The following is an 11,553-nucleotide window of genomic DNA, read 5'->3' on the forward strand; positions in this document are numbered from 1 at the left end:
TTTGTTCCCGGAGGGGCTTTGGGTGCAATGGCCCTGGGCAGCCCCATGTGCTGAGGAGGAGGAGGAGGAGGAAGAGGAGGAGGCAGCACGTGGGTGATGAAGGCTGCTCCGAGCACCGAAAACGCTGAGTGCCCACCCACCCTGAGGTCAGGGAGCAAAGTGAGGGCTCAGCACCAGCCCAGCACCCCCACATCCCTGCACCCCATCACTCTGGGCTGGTGGGGATGTAAAGCACCCCCAAAACCAGCAACACCCCCATGGGGAGGAGAGGAGGGGGGGCAGGGGGAAGGATCCCACCGGTCCCACAAGTGTTAAAGGGGACATGGGAAGAGCCCCCCCCCTCAGAGGTGCTGGCAAGGGGACAGTCCCCATCCCGTCCCCCCCAGCCGGGAGCACACACCCCTGCCCGGGGGGAAAAGAAACATCTGGCAGGGCAGGAGGCTGAGCAATGCCGGGGCCGGGCCCAAACATCTGGATTTCCCTGGAAACCGGGGAAGGGAAAAGGGGGAACCAGCTCCCTGGGGTGGGGGCTGGCGGGGCAGGGGGGCCTGGGGATGAAGGGGACCCTGCGGGCAGAGCATGAATCGGGGGGGGTGGGACACAGACAGACACAGAGAGACCCCGGGACTGCCCCCCGTGCCCCCTGTGCCTGGCTCTTCCTCTCCCTCCCTCCTCTCCTCCGCCCAGGCCGAATTCCTCAGCAATGACATCTCCATCCACTCGCCCCCCCCTCCACCCCTGCCTCCATCCTCCACACCCCCCACACCCCCCCAGAAAAACCCCTCCCGGTGCCCTCGGTGGGGCAGGGGAATCCATCCCGGGGGTGTCCGGTGGGGAGGAGGCAGGGGCTGCCCTGACCCCCCCGCCCCAGCTGCCTCCTGCCAGGGTTTTGGGGGGGGCGGGGGGGTAAGATGAAAACGCCCCCCAAACACAGAACCGTGGCCTAACACAACACCCTGCTCCCCTGGGACACCCGTGTCATCCTCATCCTCGGAGGAGGAGGAAGGAGAGAGCCACCCACGGGATGCCACAAGCCCTGTGTGATGCCAGCACCCGGGGGGGGGGACTCTTGGCTGGCACCTCCAACCCCCTCCCTGCAACGAGGGGGGGATTTACATCCAGGCACCCCCTGGGAGACGCAGGGGGGAGCAGAGAGGTTGAGGGTACCCTAGGACCCCCCTCTCCAGAGCTCGGGGTGGCTCTGGCCCAGCTGGGGATGACTCAGAGGAGGCTGAAGGCCACCTCAAGCCTGGCCCTGCTGTGACCCGGCACTGCTCCAGGGTGCTCCCCCCCCCAGCCCCTGCACCCCCAAAATGCCCCGAGGAGGCTGTTGGCAGAAGCCCCAGCACCCCACACCCTGTGCACCCCGATGGTTTGGGGGCAGGGGGGGCACTCGAGCCCCCAATCCCTGCTCTGACCTCCCGAGCCCCACACCCCCACTTTGTCCCTTGCACCCCTTTCCTCCCCTGCACTTTCCCACCGCCCCAGACCCCCCTCTCCTCCTTTGGCACCCCCTCTTTCTCCCCACACGCCCCCTTTTCCCTCACCCCCCCCCTCTTTACACCTTCACCCCCTCTCCTGGGCACCTCCACGACCACCCCCGCTCCCCCTCTGCCTTCCCCTCCACCCCCTCGCCCCCCTTTGCACCCCCTAGAAGCCCCCCCCCCCCCCCCGTACCTCTCTGCCGAGCCATGGTGCGGGGTCACTCACATCGCGGCGGAGCCGGGAACCGGAACCGGGACCGGTAACCGGGACCAAGACCGGTACCGAAGGGCTCGGGGCAGCCCTGTCCCGGCTCGGTTGGGCTCGCACACGCCCTGAGGGCCCCCAGCAGGGTTTGGGTGGGGGTGGGGGGGGGAGGCGGGGAAGGGCTCCGCATCCTTTTCGGAGCAGCATCGCCATCTGCAGGGACCGGCGGGCGGGGGGCTCGGGAGGAGCTGGGGGGGGGTGGTGGGATATTAAATCACCAGAGAGGCCGGGGCTGGATAAAGCCATTTCACCTTTAATTTTAAGCAAAAAATTCACTCTCACGCGGCTTCTCCAACACCAGCAAATAAAATAAAATTTCTAACCAAAAAAAAAAAAAAAAAAAAAAAAAGGAAAAAAAAAATAATCCAAAAACCAAAACCCAAAGTCAAGTGAATCACTGTAAATCCGGTCAAAAAAACCAACCCATATTTATAGATATATTTATAGATATGTCGTCTGTAGAGTAGCAGTGAAAGGCAAGTATGGGCCAGTGAATTCCCAATAAATTACATTCTTTACATCCCAACAAAGTCTGAGCGGCTGGAAAGTGGCTGGAAACAGAAACCTGGGGGTGTGGGGGGAAGGGGGGGGAAGGGGGGGGGCTTCAGGGATGTGAGGGCAGAGGGGTCCTGCCCAGAAAGTGTCCCCAAAGGAGGAGAGGGGGCAGAAGGGAAAGTGCTGCCCGGTGCTGAGCCCTCCCTGCATGGCTGGGGGGGGGAAGCTGTCAGGCAGCCCTGGTGAGACCCCCCCCACCTCAGTTCCCCCCCCCTCCGAGCTCTGCCCTGCTCCTTTCTGCCCCCCCTGCATCCCCCTCCCCAGCATCATCTAACTGAGCTTAGAACTGCCCTGGGACCTCCCCCCCCCCAGTGCTCTGCTCCCCATCCCACCCCAAATCCCAGGATTTGGCAGTGAATGTGTCCTGATGGGACTGGGGGGGTCTGGGGGGAGCACGTTGGTGTTAAAAAGGGGGGGGGGGGAAGGTGGGATGCTGGCCTGGCTTTGCAGCAAGTCAGCCCCCAGGCTCTTCCCAAATCTCAGGGTGAAGGTGCAGGGGGCAGAGGGGACACCCCCCTGGGGTTAGGGGTGTGGGGGGGGGGGCTGGACAGAGACCACCAACCCCCCAGGGTGGAAGGAAGCCCCCCCATCACCCAACCCACCCAAGCCAGAATACTCCCGGCCAAAAGCAGAGCCAGGCACTGCCCCCCCCCCCCATCCTCCCAATGCTCCTGGGGGGGAAGGGGGGCACAACACCCAGAGACCCCCCCCCACCTCCCCTCCTGGCTGAACCGTGCCTGCTCGGGGGCTGGGGCTGCCCCCAGGACCCCATCACCCCCCCAGCAAGCTGGGCAGCAGAACCAGGTTCAAGACTCCCCCCCTTCCCCAGAGCCCTTTTCCTACAGGAGGAGCGAGGTGGGGGGGCTCAGAATTGGGGGGCTGGGGTTGAGGGGAAGGTGTGTGTGTGTGTGGGGGGTCTTAGTAAAGCGGTTACACGGCGGTGCGGGGGCTGAGCTGAGAGGGGGGGGTCAGAAGAGGAAAGCTTTTTTCTTCAGCTCGTTGCGTTTCCAGAGGGCCAGCTTGCTGAACTCCTCGGGGGACATCTCAAAGACCTTCAGGAAATCCTCGGGGGAGAGGTGTCTCTGCGGGAGGAGGGGGGGTGAGAAGGTGTCAGGGGCTTACCTGCCCCCCCAAAACAAATAAATAAAGAAAAAACAACCAAAAAAATCCCCTTATCTCAGCCCCTACCTCCAGCCTGGTCCTGTCCACACCAGGTGGCAGCTTGACACGGCCTCTGTTTGTCACCATCAGCATTTCATAGGGGTAGATCTGCGAGGGGGGGGGAAACAGGACTGTAAAATCTTCCCCCCACAGCCCTGTCTGTGCCCCCCCCCCCCAAAAAAAAAAACCCAAACATCCCCACTCACCTTCTGCTCCAACATGCTGGGCAGGGAATTGCCTCTGTCCATGCGCCCGCGCTGGCCGTTCTGGGGGAGGGGGCAAAGCCTGTAGTCAGCTCTGACCCCCCCAGAGTTGCCCTCTCCCACCCAAACCCCAGCCCAGGTGATGGGCTCCAGCCCTGGGACTGGCACATCCCCCCGTCCCCACATCCAGCTCCCCCCTCTCCCCTCCAGGGCCCGTCACAGGGGTGGCCCCAGTGTCCCTTGTGTGTCCCCCCCCTGGATGTACATCACCCTGTCACGGGGTCTCCGTGCTGGCAGCCAGACGAGCGCTTACCTGGAGGGCTGGAAAACAGAGAGGAGCAGAGCTCAGCCTCGGGGACCCCCCCCTGCTGGGTGTGTGTCCCCCAACACCCTCCCCTGGGTGATGACAAAGCCCCCAGAGGTGGTTTTCCCACCCTCCACTGAACCCAGCAACCCCCTCCCTGGGGTCACCCAGGGACCTGGAGTCACCTGGGGACACCCCCACATCCCCAGGACACCCCCACAACCTCAGAACACCCCCAGATACCCCGGGACACCCCCAGACCCCCCATCCCAGGGGATGATGCTCACCCGGACTGCCCTTCTCACTGCCCGCTGAGCCAAACTCTGCTGACTGCAGCTGCGAGGGGACAGGGGACAGGGGACAGTGTCAGAGCGATGCCACCCCCAGACCCCAACCCAGGGCACGGGGAGGGGGGCAGCTCCTGCCCACTCACCCGGGTGAGGGTGCTCCTGCCCGAGGGGGGCAGCGAGGAGCTCTTGTAGCTGCCCATGTGCACGGCTGCAAGAGAGGGGGAGGAAGGGTCAGGGGTGCAGGGAGGGCTGGGGGGGGTGCAGGAGCTGGCGGGGGTGCAGGCAGGGAGAGGTGCTGGGTGGGGAAGGGAGGGGACGGGCTTTAGGAAGGGTTTTGGGAAGGGTTTTGGGAAGGACATCCCACGTACACGTGTGGAAAGGTGTCCGGTCAGGCAGCGAGCGGGTTTTTCTCCGGATTGGGAGAGATTTTTCCATCTCCTCCTTCAGGATCAGCTTTCCCAGGTTGGAAGTGACCTGGAGGCAAAGGCACAAGGGTAGGGGTCAGTGCCAGCGTGTCCCCAGCCCCTCAGAGGGCTGCCCACCCACCCACTCTGCCCCTCACCTTGCTCAGCTCCTGCCTCTGGAGCTCCCGCAGGTTCTTCATCTCCTCCGTCAGGTCCTCCTCCTCCTCCTCCCCTCTCTTGGATGCCATCCTCCTCCTCCACTCAGTCTCTGGGGGAAAAGAGGTTGTGTTTTATCCACCCCCAGCACTCCCACGGGGGGGGGGGGGGGGGTCTGACAGGGAATAACTCCCCACCTACCCACAACAGCCAGGGATGGGGGGCATGGCCAGTAGTCGGTCTCGATCTTGGCGGGTTGGTTGGGGTCTGGGGGCTGAGCTGCTGGGAACTTGGAGGATTCGATGATCAAGTCCTCTATGAGATGCTTCCCATGGTGGGCACTGGGATGGTGGTGGTCTGTGGGGCACAAGGGTGGGGTGAGGCAGCGCCCTGGGGTGCCCCATCCCATGGGACAGAACCCCCCTCACCCCACATCCCCCCCCCCTTCACCTTTCTGCCTGTAGATTGGAGGCTTCTTGTAGATGTTGAGCTCTGTTGTGTCTGTCTCTGCAAGGAACAGGGAGGTTGGAGGCTGGGAATAAGGAGCTGGACCCCCTACCCAGACCCCTATGGTGGGGTTGGGGTGAGGCAGAGCCTGGGGGGGGTGTCTGGGGGGGCATACCAGGGCGGTGGAAGTGTTGGACACTGCTGCGGGTGGAGCTGCCCTGGCGGGAGGTGGGTTGGGGGGCAGTGCTGGGGGTCCGGCTCTCCAACCACTCCCGAATAACCTGTGGGTGAGAACCAAGCAGTTTGGCATCATCCCTCCCCCCTTCCTCCCCTTTCCTCAGAGCCCCCCCCCAAGCCAGCAGTGTCAGTACTCACCTCTGGAGATGGAGGAGGAGAGATGGATTTGGGAGACAGGGATCGCTGCGGGAGGCAAGAAACCTTTGAATCCATTGGCCCCTCAATCCAGGGGGAAATTCCTCTCCCTCCCCCCCAAAAAAAAACCCCAAACCCCACTCAGGGGACATGGATGGCCCTGGGACACCCCTCACCTCTCGGCTCCGGGGCAGCTCCACGTGCTCCATGAGGGAATAAGTGAAATGAGGTTCATAGATCATTAAATCAGGGCGCTCGATGTCCAGGATGGCTTTGTCCTTGGGGATGGCAGCCAAGTCCTTGTAGCCCAGAACCTCGTTGTCCATTTTGGCCTGGGGGGAACAGAAAGCACCTTCAGTTTTGGGTGCAGAAAGGGAAATCTGAGGAATGGAGAGGGCTGGCATCCTTCCGGGGTGCTGGAGAGGGTTTGGGGAGGTGTGTGCCCCTCTTACCACGATGCTGGAGGGTGACCCGGGAACACTGGACCCACGGGAGGAACAGACACTCCCCGGGGAGGTCAGTGGTTGCTGGAAGGAAAAAGTGAGATTTGGGCAAACTTTAAGCCTGGGGAAGGAGCTCAGGGTCATGGTCAGGACCCCAGGGCATGGCAGGGGGGCCTGGGGACACCCCCTGTGCCCCACAGACCTCAGTGCAGGGGGATAATCCCCTCTTTGGGGATGGGGTATTGTTGGGTGGGCTCTGGGGTCTCCTTTGCTCCAGCGTTGAGGTTCAGGGCAGGGGACACCCGGGAGGTGACAGTGGCTTGGCCAGGATACGGTGCCACTAGATGGTGCTGCCAGGCTGGGCTGGGAGGAGGAGGAGGAGGAGGAGGAGGAGGAAGGCTGGGCCCTGCTAGCAGCATCCCAGGGTGACTCTGCCAATGCCCTTGGCCACCAGCTCCTGCCCTTGGCCACCAGCTCCTGCATGCTGGTGGCCCACATTACCTGCGTGCCTCCATCTCCCTGCCCACCCCCCCCAGCCCCCCATCCCCCTGCCCATAGCCCCCCCACCTTACCTTCTGCAGTCTTTCCATTCAGCTGTGGGCTGGAGGGGCTGTGTCAGTCACAGGGTCCTGCATGGGGACAGCAGGAGTTTTGGGGCTGGAAGGCAGCACCTCAAGGATGGTACCCCAGGGCAGCAGGGCTGGGCAGAGCCCACCACCCTCCCACTGGGGGGCTGAGCCTGGAAGACCCCCAGGCACCAGACCCTAAGGTGACACGAGGCCCTGCTGCCAAATATCCCTGTGCTGGCAGCAGGACAGGTTTCCCAGGGGATGTCACCATCCCCAGGGTGGCCAAATGGCTCCAGGTCTGTCCTGGGGCAGGGGTTAGGTGCTAGGGTACCCCAGCCCCCCACTCACCGTTGCCTCTGTGGCTCCACATCCCTCTGGGCTCTATATCTGGGTTGGGGCTCGGGTGCTGCCTCTGCAAGGGAGAAGAGAGAGGTGACAGTGGCTTGCAGGGTGACAAGGGTGTCCCTGCGAGTCCCCCCCTACCCCCCCCATGTGGCTGCTGGCCCCGTTGCTGACGAGTGCTGGCAAACAGAGCAGAGGTAATGAAACCCTTTGTCCGTGGCCTCGAGAAGGCTCCAGCAGTGGCAGGACGGGGGGGACACAAACGGGGGTGCTGTGCTCATCCCTGCCCTGCAGCTCCCGGGCCCAAGCCCTCCCTGCCCCATCCACCACAATGTCACACACAAAGGGGAGAAAATTCCCCATTCTCCTCAGAACTTCCCCTTTCAGAGGGGAGGGCAGCAGGAAAAACCTCGTGTGACCCAGACCACAACAGCAACACAGAGCAAGCCCCCAGCTTTGGAACATCACCCCCACCCCCCTACAGCCTGTATGTAGGGCTGGGGAGGTGCCACCACCTCTGGGGACACCTGGCCCTGCTGTCCCCCAGCTTTGGGACTCGCAGAAGGGTGCAGAGCCCATTCCCGTGGGTCGCAGAGATGGAGAAGGACCTGAGGGAGCCTGGAGCATCCTCCAGCTGCAGGGAGCCGGGAGAAACCACCAGCAGCTCCAGGCTTGGGCCTCGCCCCTCCCTTGGGACCCCCCCAGACACACAAATAACCCCTTCCTTGAGCAGCTGGGGGGTCCTGACAGGCTGACCCCCACCCTCAGCACCTCCCAAGGGTCTGGGGGAGGCGGTGTGGGTGGGATGGGCACTCCTGGAGCAGGACACAAGGCGTCTTTGTCCGGGTGAGCTGCAGCCACCCCCAGCACCCATGAGCTCAGACTTTCCACCAGCAGGGCCAGGGCACCCCCCTAACCCCCTCCCCGGGGCTGGGGACGCGGTGGCAGCGAGCAGATGGATGAGACGGCAAATGGCAGGAGGAGGAGGAGGAGGAGGAAGGGGGAGGGCGGGTGCGGGGAGGGGTGGATGCGGAGGGAAAGGAAAAACAAGCCCGAGGAAGGGGGAGATGCGGCGATGGAGGGCGAAGGGGTGCTGGGGCTGCGCAACCAGCTGGGGTGCGGTGTCCCCCCCGCAGCTGGGGGATGCGGGGACACCTTATCTGGAGCAGGCAGGGAGCCACCGCCCCGCTGGCAGCCTCTCTCCCCATGGCAACCTCCGATCTCTCCGGCAGCCCGGGCTGGCAGGTCCCCCGCACGCTCGCTTGCTCGATGAGATAAGGCCGGATCGGCGCGTGTTTGGGATTTTCCTGGCCGGGGAGAGCGAATGGGGCAAGAAGGGGGGGGGGTGGGATGGGAATAACTCCGTGTCCCCCTTCCCGGGGTGATGCTGCGGGGAGGCAGCGAGCGGGGTGAGAAAGGTGCTGGACAAGGATGCTCGGGAAGAGGGAAAGCGATGGAGGAAAGGGATGGACAGACGGACAGGGGGCTTGTCTCACGCACATACACCCCCCCACCCCTCCCCGCACAGCACATCCCATGCCAGGGGGGGAGGGCCGCGGGGAGGGCTGCGCTGCAGCGGGAAGAGGCCAGTTCCCTCCTCCCCGCCCCGAGGAAATCCGGATTTGACTTTTCGCAGCCGCCAAAGCCATCAGAGCCCGGGCCGGGGGCCAGGAGGCACCCAACCCCTTCACCCAGGGCGGGGGGGGACAGAGGGAAAGGACCCCCAGTCTTCCTCCCCTCTCCCTCCTCCTCCTCCTCCTCACTGCCTGCCTCGCCCTTGCCCTGCTGCCAGGCCGCTCCCGCTGCTGCCCCCGGATTCCCTCCCCCCCCCCCCAGTGGCACAGGGAGGGGGACACACGGTGGGGTCACAAGTTCCCCGAACAGACGGTTCCCGCCAGCCCCGGGAACAGCATCCAGCACTTCCCAGCCCAGCCCCGGCCGCCTCCGCCTCCTCCTCCTCTCACCGCACCCCTCAAACAAACACAGCGGCTCAGAGCATCCTCGCCCGGGGACAGGGGGAGGGAAACCGAGGCACCGACCCACCCCAGGGCCCCACCGGCAACTCGATCGCTGCGGGGCCGAGCACGTGGGTCCCCGACCCGCATCTCACCGGTGTCCGGTTCCCCCTTTGTCCTGGTTTTGTTGGGTTTGTTGTTTTGTTGTTGTTGTGGGGTTTTTTTCTACACCTTTTCCCTCCCTTCCGGAGCATCCCTGGAGCGGCCCATGAGCTATTGACAGCTCATCACTTCCATCCCACTGCACCGCCCCGGCCCTGCCGAGAGGACGCTTTGGTGGCCTTAAAAAGCCACCAGCTGCCAGCTCTTGGCCCCTGGGATTTTTCCATCCCTGGGGCAGAGGATGTACCCTGCTCCCTGCCTCAGTTTCCCCTAGCTGCAATCCTCCCTCCCCAGCCAGCAGCAGCTGGAGCTGAAGGAGCCATTTCCACCTCCTCCACTTGCTCCATCCCGGGGATCTGGGCCGATCCAGCTGCTTTCCAGCCCTTCCAGGAAGTTTCCCAAAAAGTCTGGAGTGGGGACTGAATGGGGAGGGTCCATCCCTGTCCCCCCCTGTCCCGCTGGCCACGCTGCAGCCCGCTCGGGGCAGCAACTCACGTGGCAAATAATCTGGGATTAAAATGGGATTAGCCTGCTCATCCCGCACGCAGAGGGGCTGGGAAGGACCCACCGGGGGGTGTGTGGGGAGGTCGCAGCCCCCCGAGGATTTTGGTATGGGTCTGGTGATGCCACCAGCTTCTGAGAAACCTCCCCCCCCCTCAGCTCTGCCAGCCCCAGGGGATGTCCTACACTGAGCACCTTGGGGTGACAGGTCCCCAGGCATCCTGACACCATGCTTGGGGACATCGCAGCCAGGCAGGACATGGTGGCAGTGGGATGTGGCCGGGGGCTGCCCGAGGTGGCAGCTGGTGGCCCAGGTCTTCCCGGGAGAGGCTGGGCTTAGCCCTACCTGACCACCATACGCCCACAGCCAGGAGCCCACCCCCCACACACACCCCACAGCCCAGGAGGTGGCTCCATCCTTAGCCAAGAACCGGGGGGCCAAGCTTTGCACCCCCCCTACCCCTCCAGGGTAGCCCTCGATGCTCCGTGGTGCTGGGACAATGGGAGTTTGGTCCCTGGGTGCCTGGATGAGGCCAGGAGGGGCGAGGGGGGAGTCCAAAATCCTGTGCCCATGGCAGGACCCCAAAAGCCACGGCCCCATCACGCTGAACACAGAGAGCATCAAACCTCATCACAACCTCCACCTACGGGGGGAGGGCTGGGGGTGTCCCACCCAAACAGCACCCCCGAGACCCCACAAACACTCCACAAGTGGGGCTGGGAATGGCTGGGGTGCTCTGGCCACCTCCCTTGGGGCACAGGGTGGCGATGTCCCCATGGAAGGGGGACAGGGAATGTCCCCGCTCTGCCGGCAGCGTCCGACCCTCACTGAGGGGTGTCCCAGGGAGGGTGGGGGGTGTTGAGGGGACGCGGCTGGGAGTCCGGGGAGGGGTACACCCCCCCCCTCCCCTCAGCGACAGAGCCCGTGTCCCCGCCTCGGGTCACCGCCCTTCCTGTTCCCATGTCCCCCCTTCCCCGCCACAAGGGCAGGTGGCTTCGCAGCGCCGGGCACGGGAAGAAGATGGGGGACAAGTTGTGGGGTTGTCCCCAGCCCCCCCATCTCTTTCCCCCAGCCCCCCTGGGAGTGGGAAGTGTGCGGAGCCAGGGGAGGGGGAGCACGGCAAGCAAAACGTGACCGATGCCGATCGCGACGAACCGGCACCCCCAAACCCCTCTCCCCCGTGCCCCTCACCCCCCGGCCACCTCCCTCCCCTCTCCCCCCCCGAGACAGGCGCGGGGCAGAGCCACTCACCTAAGGACGGGGACACCGCATCCCTCCGACGGCGGGGACCTGAGAGCGGGGCGGGGGGTGCTGGGGAGGGGGTGAAACGGGACAGAGACGGACGGACGGACAGAGGGACGGCCACCCCCGTCCTCCTCCTTTGGCCACCGAATCCACCCCGTGGGCTGCCGGGCCAGCTTCCCTGCCTGCTGCCAAGCCACCGGCGCGTTGCGACGCGCATCCGAGAGCGTGTGACAAACGGGGCGGGCGAGCCAGCGGCGGGGCGGGCGAGCACTATCTCCCCAGCCCAGCACCCCCGGCAGCACCGATAACCGGGGCTGGGTACCCGGGGGGTGGCCCGGGAAGGTTGGGAGGGGGGGGGGGGTGCTGCTCGCCTCTCCCCAGCTCTGCTGCTGGCTCAGTCCCTTCCCGAACAAGAGGAGAATTAGGCGGCATCATGACGAAGCAGTATTCGCTCCCCCCTCTGCTCGCTCGCGCTATTTTTCCCGGCACAAAGAAGGTGGAAAATAGAAATAAAACCAGCGCTGCTCCACTACCTGAGAGAGCCCGGACGGTTTCGGGGGTCCCCGGCACCCCCCTACCCCTCACCCTTCAGCTCCCACCGCAAACGGGGCAGCACTGGGACAGCATCCCCGGCCGGGGTTTTGGCAGCCCTGAAGAGGGGGCTGAGCCCCCCCAGGGCGTGGGGTGGGTTGCA

At 64.5% G+C, this 11,553-nt stretch overlaps 1 protein-coding gene across 3 annotated transcripts; it reads right to left on the reverse strand.

Moving 5' to 3' along the window:
- Nucleotides 1-2,603: 2,603 nt before the first annotated feature.
- Nucleotides 2,604-11,145, reverse strand: LOC115599540 (dematin-like). 3 transcript variants are annotated; one of them, XM_030464040.1, is made up of 18 exons: nt 10,866-11,137; nt 7,002-7,065; nt 6,657-6,713; nt 6,287-6,447; nt 6,094-6,168; nt 5,818-5,973; nt 5,645-5,689; nt 5,445-5,550; nt 5,273-5,329; nt 5,024-5,179; nt 4,825-4,934; nt 4,631-4,736; nt 4,406-4,470; nt 4,260-4,308; nt 3,982-3,989; nt 3,672-3,731; nt 3,493-3,573; nt 2,606-3,386 (listed from the first exon to the last, which is right to left on the reverse strand). In XM_030464040.1, the coding sequence occupies exons 6-18, from the start codon at nt 5,965-5,967 to the stop codon at nt 3,273-3,275; spliced, it is 1,107 nt and encodes a 368-aa protein (XP_030319900.1). In that variant the 5' UTR covers nt 5,968-5,973; nt 6,094-6,168; nt 6,287-6,447; nt 6,657-6,713; nt 7,002-7,065; nt 10,866-11,137; the 3' UTR covers nt 2,606-3,272. The 3 variants fall into 3 exon arrangements, with proteins under 3 accessions (XP_030319899.1, XP_030319900.1, XP_030319898.1); XM_030464038.1 differs by lacking the exon at nt 6,287-6,447 and having other exon boundaries at nt 2,608-3,386; nt 10,866-11,136; XM_030464039.1 differs by lacking the exons at nt 6,094-6,168; nt 6,287-6,447 and having other exon boundaries at nt 2,604-3,386; nt 10,866-11,145.
- Nucleotides 11,146-11,553: the final 408 nt, after the last annotated feature.

The sequence above is a fragment of the Calypte anna genome, chromosome 22, assembly GCF_003957555.1.
Source record: "Calypte anna isolate BGI_N300 chromosome 22, bCalAnn1_v1.p, whole genome shotgun sequence".
NCBI classification, from domain to species: Eukaryota; Metazoa; Chordata; class Aves; order Apodiformes; family Trochilidae; genus Calypte; species Calypte anna.

What these genes read in the sequence shown, in the direction of transcription:
- LOC115599540 (XM_030464038.1), bottom strand. An exon ending in CTCCTCCTCCATCTCCAGAG is followed by an intron (nt 5,551 to 5,644) that starts GTGAGTACTGAC and finishes TCTCACCCACAG; the next exon opens with GTTATTCGGGAGTGGTTGGA. An exon ending in CCCATCCCTGGCTGTTGTGG is followed by an intron (nt 4,935 to 5,023) that starts GTAGGTGGGGAG and finishes CTTTTCCCCCAG; the next exon opens with AGACTGAGTGGAGGAGGAGG.